The following is a 23628-nucleotide window of genomic DNA, read 5'->3' as shown; positions in this document are numbered from 1 at the left end:
CATGATATTTCTTAACTGGTATGTCAAGGTTATTCCTGTGTATTAATCTCTTAACTATAATCTTTTCAGTTTGCCAAAGTAAACACCAGGGTATTGGTAATATAGTGTGGTGTTCTGAGTGAGATGCTCTGGTGATTATTTTCCCCACGCTGCATGCCCCTGTTCCTTTGGTTTACAACCAAACATTCGGTTTCCCTTCCTCATATTAAATGAGCATAACTGACAGGGGACAAGTCTGACTGATCCTGCTGATTGCAAGTGTCTTTACCAAAGGGCATAGCTATCAGATTAAGCTCATGATTCTTCTATATAAGTCTATGTTCATGTACTCAGGGCCTGATATTGTAGAACGTGTTAGGATGGGGGAAGAAATGGAGAAGTGGAAGAGGAAGGGAGCAGGGGCTGGAGGTGGGGAAAGGGACAGGGTGAGAGGGAGGAAGTAGGTGGTGATAGGGAAGGCAGAAATTACTGGTTGATGTAGCTCCACAATCAGCGTTTGTCGTCTTTTCTGTTGCGTTTGCCTATAAGGGGTGAAGCTATATCCCTCAGGTCCTGTGTGCCTTTGCCTGATGCCTTGCAGGGAGGAGAGCCATCTTTCACCGATGATGTCAAGCTGCTAGGCTTTGAGGATCCCCAGCAGTAGGGTGTGGCAATGCACCAGTGTCTCCCATTGGCAACTATTTTAAAAGATGGAATGGGAGCCCTCAAGTTCCTGCTGAGCAACAGGGATCTGCACTACCCCCTGGTCATCTCTTTGATGTACTTCACTGCTGAGCTTACACACACACTTTGTATAATCACAAACAAATAGTATGTATTGATTTGTCAGGGGTATGTGTACCTCTGGTGATATGTAGAGGTCTTCCAGGGGGTATATCAATGCATCTAGATATTTGCCTAGTTTTTCAACAGGCCACATAAAAAGCACTAGTGAAGTCAGTAAAAACTAAAATTTCATACAGACAGTGATTTGTTTATACTGCTTTATACACTGAAATGTAAATACAATCTTTATATTCCAATTGATTTATTTTAAAATTATATGGTAAAAATGAGAAAGCAAGTAATTTTTCAGTAATAGTGTGCAGTGACACTTTTGTATTTATGTCTGATTTTGTAAGCAGGTAGTTTAAGTGAGGTGAAACTTGGGGTACACAAGACAAATCAGACTCCTGAAAGGGGGACAGTAGTCTGGAAAGGTTGAGAGCCACTGTTTTAAATAATCTGCAGTGAACTTTCTGCTTCTTATGGCTTTGGGAACAGAGGCACTTTTTCAATGTCTTGACATGGAACTGAGTGGGAAACTTCATAAAATATTTGAAACTTCATTACTTGGCAAGTTCCCTAGCTCTTCTAAAGTCCGGTCTCTTCAGCCACATCTTTTGCAAAATCATTTTCTTGGTATCCCTCAAACTGTCGTCCTCCCCTTTGAGCTAGCTGCATTTTTCCCTCTTTTACAGTATGTATTAGAAGTTTGATTACCAGTACGTGAGATTTGGCATTTGAGGCTGGCTTTAAGAATTAGGGAACTGCGTGCTCTAAGTCAAATTTAAAATAATCCATTAGGTTGAGCACTTCTGAAAGTATGCTCAACCTAATGCTCAACTCTTCTGAAAAGAGCCTGGGAACAAATTCTAGGGGGTTTCACTTTCTGCTATTTCAGGTACTCCTTTAATTCTCAAAGTATTGTGGTGACCTTCCATTGGTCTGCCACTTTAGATTTAAGAGAAGATAAGTCTGTTCGGCTTCTCTGCACCTGGGTAGAGACCCCTTGTACCTGATCTTCCAGAGTTGATATTCTTGCTTCTCCTTCATTCACCTATCCTGTCAGCCCTTGCAGAGAGAGTAAAATGAGAGAAGTCAGGAGATATCAAGGCCACAATACAATTGTATCTGCAGCAACTTTCTCCAGCAGGGCCAACACAGACACAGCGCCCTAATTAACCATTTTGTCCAAGGGGCTAGAGTCTCTGTTCTCTTTGTCTTTTAGCTAGTTGTAGAGCCCACAACAGACAAATATATGACTGCTGATTTTCAAGAGATTTGGGGGTACCTTTTCCTTTACTAAGGCTGGGGGTGTTGGTCAGGGGCTCTGTACTACAGATGGAAATAGATATTAGCGGATGGCTCTGGAGCTCAAGGTATCTGTTCCTCCAGGCCATGCAGCACCTCCTGCAGCTCGTTCATGTTAGGTTTTGTACATTCCCACTTGTTGCAAAATGTAATTCAGGCCTAAAAGTAGTTGGCAGCATGCTTTTAAATATATTCTGTTAATGAACTTCAGGTATGGAAAAGCCAACAATAGGATAATATTGGGAATAAAATGAGAAAAGTGATATAAACTAGGACACTGATAATGTGGTTGATTGCACACTGGCAATTCATGTACATGTATAAAAGTTATATAAGACATCTTTTATAGTCAAACTGCCATAGGTCTTGATAAATTGAAAAAAATCTGGTCTCATAGAACTCTGGCAAGCATCATTCAGTCTGCTCCCAAGAATGGGGCAGGATAGCAAAGAGGAAGTAACTATGCAATATTCTCAAAACAAAATAGTTTATAGATCCAACAAAGTAGGACTATATGCCAAAATCTGCTCTCAGATACATTGATGTAAATTGTGCATAACTCATTAGATTTCATTTGAGTTATTCTCAATGCGCACCAGATAAACTAGAGCACATTTTGTCCCCAAATAACTAATTTATATAATTGTCTCTAGAGGTTATAGAATCATAGAATCATAGAATATCAGGGTTGGAAGGGACCCCAGAAGGTCATCTAGTCCAACCCCCTGCTCAAAGCAGGACCAATTCCCAGTTAAATCATCCCAGCCAGGGCTTTGTCAAGCCTGACCTTAAAAACCTGTAAGGAAGGAGATTCTACCACCTCTCTAGGTAACGCATTCCAGTGTTTCACCACCCTCTTAGTGAAAAAGTTTTTCCTAATATCCAATCTAAACCTCCCCCACTGCAACTTGAGACCATTACTCCTCGTTCTGTCATCTGCTATCATTGAGAACAGTCTAGAGCCATCCTCTTTGGAACCCCCTTTCAGGTAGTTGAAAGCAGCTATCAAATCCCCCCTCATTCTTCTCTTCTGCAGGCTAAACAATCCCAGCTCCCTCAGCCTCTCCTCATAAGTCATGTGTTCCAGTCCCCTAATCATTTTTGTTGCCCTTCGCTGGACTCTCTCCAAAATAGGCGAAAACTATGATAGGGGAAACTGAAAAAAATTGCAGAAATGCCAGGGCTAGAAAATATTCCTGAAGCACTGAAACATGCACTGATATTTTTGTAATATGCCTACTAAATATTGGACATTGAGCCAAGCTGCTGATTATAGTCAGGACTTCCTTCTGTATGTGTGCAAACTTCCTTTGAAACTTCTAGGCACTTCAGAACTGGCAGTGGTTTGTACGTGTTGACAAATTCTATTTATTTGTTCTTTTTTTCCTGTTCCTTTAAAACCAACAACTATTTACAATGCTAGAAACACACGTAAAAAAACCCATTTTAGTGATTTACGACAAGTCTGTTGTTTATGACTTTACAGGGTGATTGCTTGTACACTATTCGTACTAACCATAATTTAGAAGTTGAATTGTGCAAAGTTGTATATGTTAAGAAAACCTGCCACTGACTTGACATGTACAGCGAGAAACTTCTATCAAAGCTTAGTGCAACTCACTCAGAGCATTGAATTTTTGAAATGCTTTAGCTACCATTGAACTTGGCTTTCTTGTTTCAGATTGAAGCCATTCAACAGATTACAAATAATACTACAGCACTTGGTAAGTATAGGGTTCTATCTGGTAGTGTTAAAAGCCGATTTTGTAACTTCTCCCCCTTGTGTGATAGAGAATAAGTGTATAGTTCTTTAGTTTATCCAATCATGGCAGTATTATACTGTAAATTCAGCTTTTTAATGTTTAGGTCTAATGTTTCCAGTTACACTTCAGCTGGAGTTTACTACAAATTCCTTTTACAATAATAATATAGATTTATTAGTTTTTGGCACCCCACATATTTTGAGTGATTATTCTGTTTTTCTCAGTAGATTCAAACACAATGTTTTCCAGTATGCTAAATTGTCTTCTGTATATTTTAGTTTGCTGACTTTACATTTTAGTTTTGAGTTTTAAATTGAGTTTGCTTATGAATCATTTGAGTAACTTTTTTGTATAATACTGTCAAACATGATCAGACAAGGCCATTTGCCATGATCCCATGTGTACTGTGTTAGATGGTGAGTAGGAGAATAGTCTTGTACATCTATCATCATAACTGATGCAAGTGTTTTCAACGTGGTAGTCTCAGTGAAACAAGATCACAACCATATGTCCTAAATAAAGACATTGAGGAACATAATGTATTTCAGAATGTACAACACAAAATATTTCCAAATATTCCTGCAAATTAATAAGCGCAAAGCTAGTATAATATATTTAGTATGGCTTTCGGAGCATTATTAAAGAGTAGCTGAAATAAATCAATTTTTAAATAATTTGAGAGTTGTGTTGGAAAATGTTAGTCTAGAATTCTGTCAAAATACTCACAATGACCTGAATCACAGTTACGGTGAGTTTTGAGAATGTTTATGGAATTATACTCTATACCGTATGGTTATTCAACATGAAAATACATTGTTTTACTTAGTCTCCCTATTTTTGCATGTACAGAATATGTCCAAACACACAGATTCTGCAGCTGAAGTGTTATTGGAAAAGAAAGGATGTGCTGGAGTCATAACTATGAATAGACCAAAGGCTCTAAATGCATTAAATCTTTCCATGATTCGACAGATTTATCCACAGTTAAAGGTTAGTGGCTTTATTTTAACTCAGCCTAAATTCATACATCTACTGGCAGTTTTAAATATAAAGCTGCCACTTCTTTGTTCTTTCTAATCAGTCTGTAACTTCTTGTATGGAGTCACTGACCCAATCATTAAGACCCTGCTTCAACCGGTACTTAAACTTGCACCTAACTAAACGTGTGAGTAGATCCATTGAATTCAGTGAGACTACTCACAGTTTTAAAGTAAGGCATGTCCTTAAATACCATCCTGACCTACAGATTAGGTTGAAGAATCCACATTTGCATGGTAGTTTGGTTCCCCAACTAACTTCCTACATTTAAGTGAAATGCTGAACAGTGTTGCATATGTAGTGATATGGGTTCCTTTCTCCAGAGGTTATGTAAGCCGGGCAGGGGGTGGGGAGTACTTGAACTACTCCAAATCCTCAACTGTAGAAATCATACCACTTTAACTATACTGGCATAAAGTGGTTCAACTCCCTTCTTTAGTGCAGATGCAGTTATATTGGTATAAATGTTTATATTGATATAGCTTATTACCATATGGGAAAGGGATTAAAATAGATGAATATAATGCACTTTTAAAAACTGCATCAACACTGGGAGGCTGTTCAACTATAATTATTTCAGTTAAAAACAAAAACATGCTACACTGATGTAGTTATACCGGTACAACACGCTGTGCGTAGACCAGGCTTTAGTCAATTCATTTGGCTGAAATCCATTAGTGCTACAAGTCATGTACTTCCTGCCCAGTCTGTTTGGGCCTTTAACACCCTGGTCTCCTACTGGCTGAACTTTGAGCCCCAGTTAATACCATCTCAATCACAGAATCTTCTGTGGGTAGTACTGGTAGGAGCTCCTCGCAGGCTGACTGCTCTAGGGTGTAGCAACTCCTACCAGGAATGAGGACAATAGTCCTCACAGGGCACATACTTCTAATAGCAGCAAGTGCTTCCCAGCTGCTTCCCGTTTCTCTTCTGATGGTATTGACACTGAAGCTGTCTGTTGGAAGATTCAGGAAGACCTATCTACATCAATTAACCTTCCAAGCATGAACTAAATGTTTCTGACCCAGGAGAAATTTCTACTCAGCTGCATTTGTGGATTTTCAAAGTCCTGCTTTTTGTATGTTTTTAGGGCTCAGTTGAAGTTTAAGGAGGATATGGCTCATTTTCTGGAAGGAGTAAGAAGAATGACCAAAGACAGCATTTGGGAAAAGTGGTTTTAAATGAATTTTTATATATTGGGGAATAATATTTCTTTTGTCCTTCCTCTTAGACATGGGAGAAAGACCCTGAAACTTTTCTAATAATTATAAAGGGAACTGGAGGAAAGGCTTTCTGTGCAGGGGGTGATATCAGAGGTAAGGACTTGAGAATGTGCTGAATTCACCCTGGTCACTGTTTTACAATTGTGACATACAACTTTCAGTGATCAGTTACTTCAATATTCATATCCCCCATTCTAAGTACAGGGCATATGTGAATTAGTGAGATAGAGGTAAATAGATACTGTTGTGCAAGAATCATCAAGGTTTTAATGTGGCCACTGCAAAACATTTATGTATCTTAAATGAGTTCCTTTTCAGTGTAAGTAGATAATACAGAGATAAAGCAAAACTGTATTTGCCCTAGGACAGCTAAATTTTGTTATAATGGTTGAAAAATAACTCTTTATGAGTAGCTGGCTAAAACTTAAAATAGGCGTGACTGAAGTGAATGTGGTAGGAAGAGGGAAGCACTTTGAAGAACTTGCCTTCTCAAAAATATCCCTTGCTACTGAGGGCATCTGTCCTTGCAGTCTGGTGGCCCTGTTAGACAACCCACTGATATTAAAGACCCAAATAGTCATGGCAGCAAAAAACACCTGCTTATATTTATGACTTGCTATAAAGATTGTACCCTATTAGACAGATCTGACCACAGTGATCAATGCATTTGTGTACTCCCTACTAGATTACTTTAGCTAATTTAAGAACAAACTATATACCCTGAAAATGCTCCAGAGGCTGAAAATGCAACAGCCTGTCTGCTCATTGTAAACTAGTGTCCTCTCAGCACTGGGTCCTCATTTTCCAATATTCAATCTTTCATAGGAATGTTTTTAGCTATCTGGGAAATTGGCTTTCCCTCTGTGATCATGACCTCCTGTGATCATTCCAGTGAAACCAAACTGTGAAGCTGCCAACCAGTAGGAAAGGCTCATGAATGCTGCAGGCATAATTTATGAGAGCTGGACGTAGATTATCAGATATATTATGACAAGAAATTAGTGGGGAAAAATATGCATGATAATGAAAATAACTCAAGGAAGATGATACTGATTGTATTTAAGTAATTACAATACATTTTTAAGTCTACTGGTAATTGTCACACTTCCATTTGCTGCACTGGAGTGCTGCAGGAGACAGGGGCCCCTCCTATAGAATTTAAGTCCATTTTGCAGAGTACACAAGACCTTGCTTATTGTCAATATTTAATATTACAAGGTCATTTTTGTTGTGCTGGTTAAATTTGACCAAATTTTTAAAGCAATTTTTAGTTTTAATTTTGTCTTATTTTACTAGCTATCACAGATGCAGGAAAAGTTGGAGATAGGCTAGCACAAGATTTCTTCAGAGAAGAATACATCCTGAACAATGCTGTTGGTATGTGTGTACAAAGCAATTTCCAAATCTAAAATACCTGTAGAATATTTGTGGTTTTGATTTTTCACAGTGGTGGCTCTAAAGCATAAATTCAACATTTAATTTAATAGAACTGGTAACACAGGTAAAGATTAAATCCGAAGGTATTAATTTCTGACTAAATGCCAGTTTTCGTAACCCATCACTAATTTGGCAGTGGGGAATCCCTTATAGTTTTAGGGGTGCGGCTAAGTATGGTATTCATTTCCCATTTTAAACTGTTAAACAGCTTCTCCATTTCATCTTGGGGGTTGTCAGTAACTATATTTCAGTGATGGGGAAAGTGATTCCTAGATTTGCAGATGAAGTATTTTAGATAATTGTGAAGTATTATTTGTTTAGTTTAGAGAAGACACAAAGAAGATGTGACAAGATACATAAAATGGGCACTCCTATATTTACTGTCTAATAATGTAAGAATGTGGCAGCACTCAATGAAATTAGAAGGCAGTACTGCTTTACTCATTGCATAACAATTTGTAGCAGGAGTTCCACTGATTATTACTGTGGCAAGGAGCTTAGTCGGAGTCAGAAAAAGATTGGACCTTTATGTGAATAATCTATTTACAGCCAGAGACACAAGATACTGACTAGAGGGACCATTGTTTTGATGCTGTATGGCAATTCAGGTGTAGCTAAAAGATGTTTTCAGATTAAAAATTCATATTTCTGAAAAGTTAGTGTGTTATCGTACAACACCCTTAGATTATTAAAACAGGCCTGTTCTACACTAAAGAAATAGGTTGACTTGTCATGTCACTCATGGTTGTGAAAAATCCACACCTCTGCGGGGTGTGGTTAAGCTGACCTAACCTTGCCTATAGACAATGCTAGGTCAATGGAAGAATTCTTCATTGACCTACCTACCGCCTCTGGGTATCTATGCCAATGGGAGAACTTTTGTTGGCATAGATAGTGCCTACACCAGTGTTTCCCAAACTTGGGATGCCACTGTTCAGGGAAAGCCCCTGATGGGCCGGGCCGGTTTGTTTACCTGCCGTGTCCGCAGATTTGGCCGATCGCGGCTCCCACTGGCCGCAGTTCGCTGTGCCTGGCCAATGGGGGCTGTGGGAAGTGGAGGCCAGAAAGTCCCTTGGCCCGCACCACTTCCCGCAGCCCCCATTGGCTGGGCACAGCACACCGCTGCCTGTGGGAGCCGATCGGCCGAACCTGTGGATGCTGCAGGTAAACAAACTGGTCTGGCCCACCAGGGGCTTTCCCTGAACAAGCGGCATCCCAAGTTTGGGAAACACTGGTCTACACTGATGTGTTACAGTGGCACCTCTCTAGCATTTCAAGTGTAAGAAGTCCTGAGAATATAACATCCAACTTATGTTGTTCTCGAATCTAACTTCTGTTATCTCACCTTTGATTATAAAAGGTGCACAAGTCAGTTTTATCATTTTACTTTCTTGTTCTCATGCTTTTGCAGAATCCTACAATGTTTGTGCAGTAAGAACACACAGGACTTTATGTAAACCTTTACCATTGCCTTTAAAGCACATACAAGTTTTTCTATTGATCATGGCTTCATTAAAGCATATATAAAGCAAATGTATATTTTTGCCAAATTTGATCTGATAGCATTCCTATGAGTGAGATTTTGTATTATGTATTGAAAGCATCTCTAGTGGGTATCTAAAGTTGTCAGCAAATAATGCATCTTATTTATGCAGTCAAAGTAGACATGTAGTACAAAAATTGGTTTAGCAATCCAGGTAGTAATATTGCATTTTCATCTGGGGTGATGGGGTTAAAGTGCACGTCCTTTGTTATATTTGCTAAATACTATTTCCCACTACTCAGCGTGGGGATCTTGTAGTGAAAGACCCTCTTATATATACACACATACAGAAAGAGAGAGTTAAAATTGATGTGGGAACTATAACTCCACATTTTCTTGCATTTTGTGTGCTAGTTGCTATAACGGCATGAGTTGGGATTTTGCAGTTTCTTAGATTTAATTTAAAATACTGATTAAAAAGCATAGCTTCATTCAAAAAAAAAAAAAAAGCTGTCCTCATAGAATATCAGGGTTGGAAGGGACCCCAGAAGGTCATCTAGTCCAACCCCCTGCTCGAAGCAGGACCAATTCCCAGTTAAATCATCCCAGCCAGGGCTTTGTCAAGCCTAAACTTAAAAACCTCTAAGGAAGGAGATTCTACCACCTCCCTAGGTAACGCATTCCAGTGTTTCACCACCCTCTTAGTGAAAAAGTTTTTCCTAATATCCAACCTAAACCTCCCCCACTGCAACTTGAGACCATTACTCCTCGTTCTGTCATCTGCTATCATTGAGAACAGTCTAGAGCCATCCTCTTTGGAACCCCCTTTCAGGTAGTTGAAAGCAGCTATCAAATCCCCCCTCATTCTTCTCTTCTGCAGACTAAACAATCCCAGCTCCCTCAGCCTCTCCTCATAAGTCATGTGTTCCAGTCCCCTAATCATTTTTGGTGCCCTTCGCTGGACTCTCTCCAATTTATCCACATCCTTCTTGTAGTGTGGGGCCCAAAACTGGACACAGTACTCCAGATGAGGCCTCACCAATGTCGAATAGAGCTGGGACCTTGGTTTTGCTCCTCCTAAGTTAGCCTGGATGTTTAGGTATTGACACACTTACAGTCTTAAAAATAATGTAGGTTTGTTTACTGGTTGCTTTTTAAATGCATTCTTAAGGATGGTAGAAGTGTTTCTAGAACTTGCCCCCTAGAGAATTAACTGACAAATCATACTGAAGTTTATTTATATAATTTATGAACTACTTCAAGTACCTGTATTGTTGGGTGGTGACATAAAATAACTTTATTCATTATGAATTTAACATTTTATCCTTTTATCTCTTTATTGTATAAAGTAATTTGTTAAAACTACAGCCAGTTAAGTGAAATATCTGTGTGTCAGAGGTATTTTCTTCTAGGCTGGGGTTAAGTGTATAAAAATATATTACATATGCCTAATTGTTACATTTCTGTTAGGTACCTGCCAGAAGCCGTACGTGGCACTTATTGATGGGATTACAATGGGAGGTGTAAGTAAAATATCTTTATAAGTGAGACAGTTGAGATGGCTTGTCTATGTTAATGTAATATTTGATTAAAAACATTGCGTGAAGCAAAATTGACAGCAGTATGTACTGTAACGCCTCGCTTAACGTTGTAGTTATGTTCCTGAAAAAATGCTACTTTAAGCTAAGCGATGTTAAGTGAATCTAGTTTCCCTATAAGAATTAATGTAAATGGGAGGGGGTTATGTTCCAGCGAATTTTTTTTGCCAGACAAAAGACCATATATATGTACACACACACAAATACACAGTATAAGTTTTAAACAAACAGTTTAATACTGTACACAGCTATGATGATTGTGAAGCTTGGTTGAGGTGGTGGAGTCAGAGGGTGGGATATTTTCCAGGGAATGCCTTGCTGCTAAATGATGAACTAACACTTGGCCGAGCACTCAAGGGTTAACACGTTGTTAATGTAGCCTCACACTCTACAGGACAGCAGGAATGGAGGGAGGAGACACAATAGATGCATGGCAATGGCTGCAAACATTCCCTGTGGGAACTGAATGTGATGATGAACCCACGCTATCCCACTGAAGTGCACCACTCCCTTCCACTTTCCAAAGTGCTGATGGGGGGGGGGGTGCATGTGTGAGAGAGAGACAGACACACACACACACCGTGTATGTGAGAGAGAGAGACGCGCATTGCCCCTTTAAGTACGCTGACTCCACTCTAAGTACACTGCCTTTTTAAGTAGATCAGCAAGTTGAGACAACAGCTGCTGGCAGCAAGCTCCCTCCATCCTGAGCCCTGTCCTGTCCTCCCCTGCTCTGTGGAGATCGGGTGCAGGGCAGAGGGATACCCAGACATCAGCACCCCTGTCCTCCCCACCACCTCGGCACAGCAAGTAGGAGGCTCCCAGGAGCAGCTCCAAGGCAGAGGGCGGGAGCAGCACACAGCAGTGGAGGGAGGGACCCTTGAACTGCCCAGCAATTGATAGCCTGCTGGGTGGCTGCCACACAGGGAACTTAGGGGGGCTACCAGTCCACCCTGGTTCCAAGCCCCAGCAGCTAGCTCCAATGGGCTACTCTTCCTGCAAGCAGTGGACAAAGCAGGTGGCTGCCAAACAACGTTATAAGGGAGGATTGTGCAACTTTAAATGAGCATGTTCCCTAATTGATCAGCGACATAACAACGAAACAACATTAACCGGGACGATGTTAAGTGAGGAGTTACAGTATAATAGTCATTTAACATAAGTCATTTTCAGATATTATTGGGTGATGCTTGGCCCAAATCATTTAGAAAGTAGTTAATTTTCAAATGTAACGTCTCTCTTTGACATAACCCATTAATATACTGAAGAGGTAATGCAGCTTTTTGTGCAGCTTTTTGTTCCTATCTCTCAAGTGACCATTGCAGAAAATAGAAAAAAACTGATGTGACTCCATATATAATGAACATTAACTCTGGAACTTGCTTTTCATCTGTAAAATACCATCCAAACCTATGGCATGCTCATGACAACTCCAAGAATCTAGTTCTTGATACATTGCAGCCCCAAAATGAATTTAAGAGATGGTTTTACTGTTTTGCTAAAACTAAGCAATAAGTTGTATATTCTAAAAGTTATATGGTTAAGACTAGTTGACATTTATTTTCTGATTGGAATTATATGCACATATTGTTAATGAGCTGCTCTTTCACATGGAACAGGAGGGAAAAATACTTCTAACTAGGCAAAGTGAATGGGCTAAAGGGAAATTGTATGCATCAGTGACTCAGAATAACTTCATGGGCCAAATATTCACTGCAAATTCTTTGAAGGTGTGTTTACCTTATCCTCTTTATAGCATTCACATTTGGTAGGTGTAATCAGAGGGAAGGAGATATCATCATATATAAGAGAGTTCTGCCACAGCAGAGCAGACTGCTATATTTAATGATTCTGTTACTGTTAATGATAAACCTGTGCTTTTCTCTGAGGATTTGGTAGTAGCTTTGAAGGCAGCAGAGGACCTTGCAGTTTATTAAGGAGGCTGAAATTTTGGTATAAGAACCGTGAAAGAGTGGGGACACTAGCATGCAGAATCTGCAGAAATTTCTTCCAGCTCTGGTCAGTTTGTTGTTATTTGACACTAACCATAGTTAACTTACTTTCTTAAAGGTTAGAAGTCTGAAATATAAATATCAGTTATAACTGATTAGCTACCATTGGCTGCACACGTTAGTTCCATTTTGTTTCTTAATGATACCATATTATATGCAATACCATGAACAGAGTACTCTAAGAAAGATATATTGTGGTCATTTCTCTTTAAATTTGGCTTTTTAGATTTCACTGATAATTCAAATCCTAGCAGAGCACATCACATGATAGAAAATAAAGTTTGTATATTTGTGGTATAAAATCTGGAAATGGTTAGACCTGGGTCTTTGAGTGATTTGTTTGGTAGTGGAGTGTGTCTGTATGGGCTGAGTTTTCATTTTTAGGTAAGAATATCTGTGTGATCACTGGAAGATCTTTGTTTTCAACCCAGTGATAAAGCATCTTAAAACTATCCGTGGAGATAGCATTGCCTTAAACAATTTTACTGGTGGTGTTTGAGTGAACAGCAACACTGACAGAAGTAGTACCAACAGTAAAAGTCGTGTCTGACTACAGCAAGCTGTGGAAATAAGCCGTGGGAAGGCAGTAACTGACTGAATTGACTATCAATTTCTTAGTTTTGCATATATATATAAAAATCTGCTAGCAGCCGAAAGAGGATAGCATTTGTTGCTTGGCAGATGATAGGGCTAATAGAGTCCCTGGATGAAAGCAAGTTTTTTTTGTTTGTTCCTTGCTTGACTAGTTTTATCTACCTTCTTCTTTTCATCCCTTCTAATATACACAGCTTACTATACCAGTGCCTACCAGTATGTAGGTAGTTTTTCCAGAGTTAAGTTAAACTAAAAAAAGGGAAACTTTCCATTTACAAACCCTCACATCTAACTAAACACAAATACATGGTATCTCGTTGAGGGAGATAAGCTCATGTTGTGGTTATACAGTTGTCCTGAGCTCTTTTCACCCCTTTCATTTACTGTTTCTGTTACCAGCCTTGCTCTCCCTGCCCTCCAGGCTCCTTTCCTTCCCACCTGTAACAGGGCACACCCTGCCGTCAGGTCACTTCTCAGTTTATTCCCCATCCAGGGGGGAAGAAAAAGTACAGACAAAGTCTAGTAATTTTTATACTGGGCCTTTGGCCCCCGTTTTGGACTCATCTGTCTGATTCTAGGGTTTGAGGCTTGTAGCCTTCTACTGTGCAGATAAGGGAAACTAGCCATATCCTCTCCTTTGGGTTCCAGCCCAGGGGCCCTGTGTTGGGCAACTAACAACCACACCTTCTAATCCCTTGTTGTTTCCCTAGGCTGCTCCTACCTTTTCCCTGTTTGTCAGCATCCCTCACAGGAACATGGACTCCGCTAGTCCCATTCTGGAGTTTTCTCCTTGTGTGGCTTCTTCCCAGACAGCTACTGAGTGCGTTCTCAAGGTCCTTCTTAGTCTTCTTGGGTTATACTGGAGGCAGTCTCTCTTTCCTTAAGACAGGAGTTCCCTGCCAGTCTCTTCCTAGATTTGGGGTTATATTTCAAGCAATCTCTCTGGTCTTCCTCCTTAAGGCAGGAGTCCCCATAACCGCCCTCATCTTGGAGCTGGGATTATGGTTCAGGTAGTCAGTAATGCCTTCCTTAAGACAGGATTTTTCACAGCTCTCCTCATTAGATCTGTGATTGTGATTTAGGCCAACTGTAGGGCCTTAGCTAGCTTTTCCTTCAGCTGGCCCCTTTTTTCCCCAATTAGTCCTCCAACTTGGAGAGCTCAGCAAGCCAGACTTCTCCTGTTAGTGCCTCCTCTGCTATGAGGCAGGAGGCAGCATATATGCTGGGCTTCCTTCCTGAAGTTCATCCCAATTGGCTGGGCAAGAGGGGAGCCTTGCCCTCCCCGCTCTGCAAGGCTCCTAGTCCCAGGTCCTTAAGGAAACAGTAACAGGTTTTCCCCACTCAAGCACTACATTTTCTTGGGGCTACTTCCTATCTACCAGTATTTCATATTTCTTTTGGTCTTTGTATACATCAGACCTCCCAAACTCCTAAGGGGCCATGCCATGGTGTGCTGTCCCCTAACCACTACTACCTCTAAAGGGACAGATTAACCCTCCCACCCTTTAGATACCTTGTGTCCCTTTCTACTTTTTCTTATTCCCCTGTTTTTGTTAACCCATGCACTCTCATCCTATCCCCTATTTTTAGATATTAAATTCAAAATGTGACAATTAACGTGATATTTACCAAACATTAGGCCAAATTCAACAAACTGTTACAGGGAGGTTTAAAGTACTTTTAAAAAAAATTGTGCTAAAACAGAGGTTTACCCCTTTACAGAGCAGTTTAAATTCTTGCATTTTTTCCTGTCCTGCAAAATGATAAATCTTTCAGATTAGCTGGTGTGTCTAACAATGTGGTTGGTGCTTTCTGGTATTAATAATATAAACAACTAAAAGACTCATGGTGTCAAACCCCTCTCCTTATAACAGAGCCTGGAGCAATGCAAAGCAAGTAAAGTGCTCAAGATTTATGTTCAGATCACCATATTGCCTGTTTCATTTGACTATCAGCTGTTCTCCAACACACCAACTATTGTTTAATACTCAGATACTGGTGGAACCCAAAGTCCTGAATCTGGATTAGGGCCTTCTTTGTGCTCAGTTCTGACAAGCTGATGATCGAAGTAGACTAGACAGAATAAAGTGAGTTAAAGATGATTGGTCAGCCATTGCCTTGATCACTTTGCTTGTATGTTGCACCCCTTTCCCAACTTCTTCCTACATCTTTTGTCTTGTCTGTTTGGATTGTAAAATCTTCAGCGAGTTCAGGTGATTACTCATAAAGTATGGTAAGTATTTCTTTCTACTGAAGTATAGTGATATTTAGAATCAATTTTTTCATATAGGTTAAGGTAGAAACACTGAAGGAAATCTAGTTTTGGTGCATTCTAGGTTCATTCCGAAGTGTCCTGCCTATATTTTACAATAGGGAGGAACTTTGCAAAGAATAAGAAATTGAGTGGTTTCCTCAAACATGCCAACTTTCCTTTCAGCTAATCAAACCTTCTGCCTTGCATTATCAATCTACTCATACTCTTGTTTAAAGTGGAGGGGATGGAAAGAAACAGTGTCAATATTTATCAAGCAAATGTTACACTTGAGAATTTCATATTAAAATATTGAAAATACCTGTAAAAATGGTAACATTCAAATAGTATTTTGTGTGGCTAGAAATAATACATAGCAAAGATAAAAACTTGATGGAGTTTAAAAATGTGTATGTCTTCTCTTCCTCCTCTCCTCCAGGAAAAATATAGCCTACCCAATTAATATGGTATAGTCTGATGTCACCCCTTCATTGGCAGTATAAAGTAGCATATTAAAAGAAAAAGAAATAGGACCATATCTTGCAGACACTTAGACAAGTGTTGGGGTACCTCCAGACCTCTTCCACTTGGGTCCCCAAGAACTCAGTTCAACTCCAGTCTCATCACTCAGGTTCCTTTATTTGGCATACAATAAAGCTATGTTGAGTTGATCAAACTGAGGCATAGGAGGTGCGTGTAGGGTGTACAACACATCCAGAGTTACACAGTAAACCTCTTACTTTATATACCTTTACACATTACACTGCATTTACTATACATTGCATCATATGTTTTGGGATTGGCTTGGTCACTTTGTAGGAACCAATCCCTGTACAGCCCACACTGTCCATGTACAATTTACCCTTTACCTCATCTTACATTCCAGGACTATCTTATCCATTGTTATGTTGTTCATTGTAAATGTTTCTCTGGGTGTTCTCCCTTATCTTAGTTAGTACAGACATTCTGTTTCCAGCCTGCTGATTCATTTAGCACCTTAATTCTGTCTCCCAAGACATGAGGCCTCACCCAGGTCCAGTTACTCATCTCAAACCAGGCCTCCATTCCACTGCTTTTGGTTTTGTTTTTTTTAATATATTAGCGTTTGTTTTATTTGTATTTTATTTTGAGGGTTTTTTGTGGTTTCTGTTTTAAATTTACTATCCAGCAGTACATTTCCAAGACCGCAATAGTTGTAATTATTTGAATCATCATTAATATTAGGCTTAAAATATGAACTAGGAGGTGCAAGCTCACTTTGTTTGGTATATCCCACTGGGATGTAATTTTACATTATTTGCTTGCTGTGCCTTTAAAGCATTTTTTTTTTTTTGGTAATTTTGCTTTTACTATATTATAAAAAACTGATTCATTCTCTCTCTCTCTCTCTCTCTCTCTCTCTCTCTCTCTCTCTCTCTCACTAGCTAGCATGGGAAATTTAGGTGTGAAAGAGAACATAGGCCAATTAAAATAATATTCCCTAGGTCCTTACCAGAAGTGGTGCTTTTTAGCCACCACACAATTCTTATTACCAGCACAACCAGTTTTTACTTTACCAATGTTCCAGCATCTCAGCTGTACTGTGCAATTTGGAGTCTGTTCTCCCACAGTGAACCCACATGCTGGCAACTCTGCCTGGAAGACATTACACATGCATATGTAAGGATCTCCCAGGTCAAACAGCAGTACAAGTCTGGGGCTTTCCAGACCTTCCATTGTCTTGTAACAGTATTTCTATGGCGATAAAAAAGAGCAAGCTGTTTGGCTCCATATTACGTACCACTGGTTTTACTGTGTATGATATACTAATCCTGTCTCCCAGAAATGAAGCCTCACCCGTGTCCAATTACTCATGTCAAGCCTGACCTACAGTAAGCAGGCCGATCGATGTAGTGAGGTTACTTTTATGGGGAGATTGCTTGTGCAAAAGTTTGTTCAGTATAGCAGGGGTTCTCAAACTTTTTTTTTCTGAGGCTCCCACAACATGCTATTAAAAACTCCATGGCTCAGCTGAGACACAACAACTGTTTTCTGCATATAAAAGCCAGAGTCAGCATTAGGGGGTAGCAAGCAGGGTAATTTTCTGGGGCCCACACCACAGAGGGCACCATAAAGCGAAGTTGTTCAGGTGTTGGTGTTAGCCCTGGGTTGCAGTTCCGTGTGGTGGGGCTTCGACTTTCTGCTCTGGGCTCTAGTGAGTCTAACGTGGGCCATGCTTGGCGGAGCCCCTGAGACCTGCTTGCGGCCCCTGGTTGAGAACCGCTGCAATACAGTATATTACATCTGCTGTTTGGTAGCTATCAGAGTTTGCCTTTCCTTTCCTTTTCACATTGAGTGGTTAGGGTGCAAGGACACATGTTCAATGAAACTTTTAAAATATGAGTTGAAAACTTGTAGGGATGTTTAAAATATTAAACATTGCCTAGAATCAGCGCCACATACTTTTAAGATGTAGTCATGTGGGTTGAATGGAATTGTTTTTACTGACAGGATCTAGTGTATTCTATATTCCAGCATGTATAATGTGCACAGGAAACCTGTCAGATGCTGCAGGGAAGCAGAGCTCCACGGTTAATACAAGATCTTAAAATAGCCCTACAGACCAAGACCAATCTGGCTATTAACTAATTAGTAGTCCCGTTTATTCATTTTAAATGGTATCTTCTTCATTTCAGTATCATTTAGTTCTTGCCACAAAGATACTTTGAATTTAAGGAAGTTTGTGTAAGTGTTGGCGCTCCTGCTGCCTTTGAAAGCTTACCCGAGCAGTAATGAATACAAATGTTTGCAGATTTTTACAAGTTTAATGAATGCTATGATTTTGCTTAAGATAAGTTATTGCATTTGTAAATGGCCTGTACAATTACTGTAACTTTTTAATGCTTGTACTCTCTCACAATGCTGGACAAAAAACAGAATTTAGATGAAGGCTACGATACAATAATTTATTTAACTAGGTACTGTGGCAAGTTGCTGGCATTTCTTTGATGGGTCTCTCACTCTCTTCTTGGGGAGGGTTCAGGGCACTGTTTCTTGCCCCTGAACTGGGGGATTAACTGCCCAACTAGTGTCCTAGAGGAGGGGAGTGGAGAGGGAGGGACCCGGGCCCGCCCTCTACTCCAGATCCCAGCCCAGGGGCCCTAGAGATAGCGGTAAACCGCTTGAACTAGCAGTTCCTTCCCCTGGTCTACTTCTCTCTTCTGCCCTTCAGCTTGTGCAGTTTCCTGTCCTCCCTCTGCACAAACCAGGTGTCCCTTTACCTAGGGTCTTGGTCTTCTTAGCTCACCGCAGCAATCTTCCAAACTGCTCTCTGCTCCAACACCAATCCACTCTGCTTCAACTCCTTCCCCTGTCTGAATGGAGCAGGGGGGTTTTATCGGGTGACTGGCTTCTGGTGCTTTAATTAATCTGTAGCAAACTTTCTTCTCTCTACAGGGAATAAGGCTTCCTTCTAACACTCTCCTGCTGCCCTCTGGCCATGCTGTATCACAGTACTTAATCCTTACCAAAACATTTATCACAGATTGTTGCTAATTCCAAGAAGCTGATGTTTAAGTGTTTCAAGTCTCTAAAGTACATCATGGAACATTAGATGATTGAATCTTCTTTTCCCTGCTTATCGAATCAGTCCTGCGGATGGTTTTTTGATGTTTTTAAAACCTTCTGTATTTATAGTTGCGGTTGACAACATTTGCCAGACCAATAACAGATCAGGGAAGAGGCAAGCATCTGTCAAGATAAAATATGGTTAGGTAGAAAAAGGAATGAAAACAGACGGTGTTAATAATACATTTCAACTTAAGTGTAGCAGCATGAAACCACAGCTTGAACCTTTTACCCACACGCTACTGATTGCTAACTCTAATTTTATTTGAGTTAAAGTATACAGGATGTTATGGACAGGTTTAAATAAGAAGTTTTTGGAATGTTAGCCTAATATGTCTTTTTGCATATATACTGAGTAAACAGTTGTCATCAGGCTACCTTTCTTAAATTTCATATAGCTAGAATGTCCAAAAAAAGTAGCAATGTGTGTTTATATCTTGACCTTAGTAAGGCTTTTGATACTGTCTCGCATGACCTTCTCATAAACAAACTAGGGAAATACAACCTAGATGGAGCTACTATAAGGTGGGTGCATAACTGGTTGGAAAATCGTTCCCAGAGAGTAGTTATCAGTGGTTCACAGTCATGCTGGAAGGGCATAACGAGTGGGGCCCCGCAGGGATTTGTTCTGGGTCCGGTTTTGTTCAATATCTTCATCAATGATTTAGATAACGGCATAGAGAGTACACTTATGAAGTTTGCAAATGCAACCCCTCCCAGCTTGGTATCAAGTGCTTTGGAGGATAGGATTAAAATTCAAAATGATCTGGACAAACTGGAGAAATGTTCTGAAGCAAATATTCTGTAATTCAATAAGGACAAATGCAAAGTACTCCACTTAGGAAGGAACAATCAGTGGCACACATACAAAATGAGAAATGACTTCCTAGGAAGGAGTACTACGGAAAGGGATCTGGGGGTCAGAGTGGATCACAAGCTAAATATGAGTTCACAGTGTAACGCAGTTGCAAAAAAAGCAAAAATCATTCTGGGATGTATTAGCAGGAGTATTGTAAGCAAGACACGAGAAGTAATTCTTCTGCTCTACTCTGTGCTGATTAGGCCTCAACGGGAGTATTGTGTCCATTTCTGGGCGCCACATTTCAGGAAAGATGTGGACAAATTGGAGAAAGTCCAGAGAAGAGCAACAAAAATGATTAAAGGTTTAGAAAACCTGACTTATGAGGGAAGATTGAAAAAATTGGGTTTGTTTAGTCCGGAGACGAGAAGACGTGAAGAGGGGACATGATAACAATTTTCAAGCACATAAAAGGTTGTTTCAAGGAGGAGGGAGAAAAATTGTTCTTCTTAACCTCTGAGGATAGGACAAGAAGCAATGCGCTTAAATTGCAGCAAGGGCAGTTTAGGTTGGACATTAGGAAAAACTTCCTAACTGTCAAGAGTGATTAAGCACTGGAATAAATTGCCTAGGGAGGTTGTGGAATCTCCATCATTGGGGATTTTTAAGAGCAGGTTGGACAAACATCTGTCAGGGATGGTCTAGAACTAGATAATACTTAGTCCTGCCTTGAGTGCAGGGGACTGGACTAGATGATCTCTTGAGGTCCCTTCCAGTTCTATGATTCTATAATCACATCTTTGCCAGCAAAATGCCATTTTAAATTAAATACTTAGAAGATGTATGATTTGCAGTCTTGGCTAGAAGGGAACTCCCCCTGTGAGTCCTCTAATGGCAGTTATTGAGAAACAAAAATATCATGTAAAACCCTTGAGTCTAGCATCCTCAATAGTGGCTACTGAAATTAATCTCAAATACTCTAAAGCTGTTCCGTAGGTTACTCTAGATTTTTTGCTTATTTACATGCTAACCACTGTCCTTGTGCTTAACATCAGCTTAAAACTGAATTAAGTTAGATATTGATAGCCATGAAGCATTGCTAAACACGGCATGTTATATGGGGTAACGTTCTATGTGTAGAGCATTTGTAATGATGCTCAGTGAATCCTGTCTTAAGGAACCACTGAAGAGACTTAAAAAAAAAATATTGCTTAGCAGTGGCGGTCTCCTAATAAAAAAGGGGCAGAATTGTGCTAAGTGCACGTGTCAATAGTTGCCTTATAGGGCAGAGAAAAAAGTGGCCTTGTAAATAAGGGAAGGTTCTTGTGCCTATTTCACTTCACGATTGTATTCTCAGTCATCGTTTCCTGTATGAAAAAATACAGTTCAGATATAGATTTTTGCCTTGCATAATTAAGTGTGATGATTAATTTTTTAAACTTTGTTAGATGATAAACTTTGTCTGTTCTGTTATAACTTTGTTTAAACAGCAACCAAAAATGAGATAGCTGCTTTACAGAGCAAAACATAGTTCCTGATTGAAGAGTTTACAGGGTAATTTTATGTGAAAATAGCAACATTGTATCAAATGTCCACAATTGAGGCATAGCAGAAAGTTGGGGGAAGAGAGGGAGCTTTGCCAATATTCTACCCTCCCCACAGTTAGAGCTCTGTGGGAAAATTCTGTTATAGCCTTGATTCTGCAACTTCGCCAAGCTCAAATTGCCAGTAATTTTAACAATGGTTCTCACAGTGAGCTACAGCAAGATAGGGACATAGGAGCTCTGGGTTTACAGGGATCTTCACCCGGATTACCTCAGCATAGTCGTGAACAAGCTCCAAAAATTTACTTTCCAGAAAGAACTTAGTTTTCGTTCTTTAAAGAACATCTTTTCTTTCCCAGACGAATACCCAGATAAGCAATATATGGAGTAAGGCTGACATTCTGTCTCACGCAGAACTCAGATTTCTTCATTTGGTTCACTTGCTTTTAAAGCATATTTGTCAGTAATATTAATGGTGTCAGTTTTGGCATGTTGCAGTAGGAGAGTATGGGCTTAATCCTGCAATTGTTTTATGTGCAGAATTTAAACTGAATTCAAAAGCAGTTTTGAGTGCAAATTATTAGTTTGATCAGGCAGAGAGGGGTTGGAAGTGTTGTAAGAAAAGCCATAATTTGAGTTCAAAAATTCTTTTTGGGAGTACAAAAACCTCTTTAGAGCCAAATAACTTTGAAAATCCTGGCTTAAATTCTGGAAAGTGACTCGTAATTTTGGGTGCTTCAGTTTAAGTGTGTCCGACTTGACACACCTTTGAAAGGGGGCTCATTTTCAGAAAGCATGTGCTCAGCATTTGTGAAAATCAGATTTCAAGTTGGGCAAAGTCATTAGCACCTTCTGAAAATTTAGGCCTTCTGATTTTATTAGGAAAGGTGTGCGTCATTTGCAAAAAGTAATTTTTAGTGCAATGGAAACTTCAGTAGGGTTTAGGCGATTTTTCAAACTCTAAATTTTTGCCTTTTTAAACAGTCATGTAAATCTGTTGAGGAAAAGATTAGTATGCAGGTATTTTCTAGTGTCCACATAAACCAAAACAGATAAATATGATTTAGTAAACAAATGTTGCCTCCACTTTTAAAATAATATGAAGCTTTTTAGAAGAATATTTGTGCCATGCAATTTACCACACTTGCAAACTGTATTTTACGGAGAAGTTGCACAGTATGCTGAGCTATAAACTGAATCTATATGGCATAATTAGATTACAGTATAAAGTATCATGTAATTAGAAAGGGTCATACGTTGTCATTGACCTGTGTTTGAAACTTCTATTGATGTCAAGGGAAGTTTTATGTACAGATAAATGGCAGAATACGGCCCAGCATTGTTAGTTGTTCTTTTGCTAGAGCAAAAATACCATAAACTGTTTTTATGTAGTTCATCTTAAATAATGATATTTAGGGCTTGTATCTAGTCAGCAAATAACGGGTCTGTGTGCTCTGTGGCAAACTGGACCTAACCGTTATGGCCATCTCTCTGGATTCTGTAGCTGTTTGGTGCAATAGACTAGAAATTGTGCATGTTCAATTTACAGTTTTTAAAAAGCTTTTAATAAATTCAGTACAGAAATGGATACAATTATCAAAGTAACCCCTGTTTATTTTGATAGTAAATTTATTTTATTTTATGTTGCCACACATTTGGTTTTGTATTTGGGGCACTCAAATCTAGGACACTTGTCCACATCCCATGTAACCTCCACTCTGGGTCTGAACAAGCTGGAGTCTGACCTTTCACTTATGCTACAAGGTCTGTCTGTTTTCTAGGGAGTCATAACCTGTAAGTCATAACCTGAAGGTCAATAGGAGCTAAAAGAGCTTGCAACTTACGAAAAACAAGCCACTTACTTAGCTGTTTGAAGATGGATGTAAGAACTTAACGTTAGGCATCTAAATATGAAAAATTTGGTCTTAGGCTATTGAAGACATTGTAAAGAGAAGAAGTTGGAAATTTTGGTCCATCTAGTAAGGAGAGTTGGAGAGGAATTAAAGTCATTGGTTAATTTTATAAGTTTTGAATTTGGTGTTTATACTGTAAATTCACCTAAACTTTAGAGCTTCGGCTCGGCATATTTTATAAATCAAAAATGATAAATGTTGGGAACATTCTTTTTGCATACTGTGATTTATATTTTTATTAATTTTTGACCACTTATCAATATATAAAAATGTGAGTAAACAGATTTTGGGTTA

The 23628-nt window shown here is 39.5% G+C and overlaps 1 protein-coding gene and 1 long non-coding RNA gene across 2 annotated transcripts in view; one reads left to right on the top strand and one right to left on the bottom strand.

Moving 5' to 3' along the window:
* HIBCH (3-hydroxyisobutyryl-CoA hydrolase) overlaps positions 1–23628 on the top strand; it is an 87951-nt gene that overhangs the window by 5250 nt on the left and 59073 nt on the right. Inside the window, exons 2-6 of the mRNA XM_073306182.1 lie at positions 3755–3797; positions 4686–4826; positions 6106–6190; positions 7394–7474; positions 10488–10540. Of these exons, the coding sequence (XP_073162283.1) occupies positions 3755–3797; positions 4686–4826; positions 6106–6190; positions 7394–7474; positions 10488–10540 (403 nt within the window). The remainder of the gene's footprint in view (positions 1–3754; positions 3798–4685; positions 4827–6105; positions 6191–7393; positions 7475–10487; positions 10541–23628) is intronic.
* LOC140895745 (uncharacterized) overlaps positions 16867–23628 on the bottom strand; it is a 54491-nt gene continuing 47729 nt past the window's right edge. Inside the window, exon 4 of the long non-coding RNA XR_012154334.2 lies at positions 16867–19201. This is a non-coding gene — a long non-coding RNA (uncharacterized LOC140895745). The remainder of the gene's footprint in view (positions 19202–23628) is intronic.

Source organism: Lepidochelys kempii, chromosome 11 (genome assembly GCF_965140285.1).
Source record: "Lepidochelys kempii isolate rLepKem1 chromosome 11, rLepKem1.hap1, whole genome shotgun sequence".
In the NCBI taxonomy this organism is placed as follows: domain Eukaryota; kingdom Metazoa; phylum Chordata; order Testudines; family Cheloniidae; genus Lepidochelys; species Lepidochelys kempii.
Note: the sequence above shows the minus strand (reverse complement) of the source record. Positions and strands in the feature narration are given on the sequence as shown.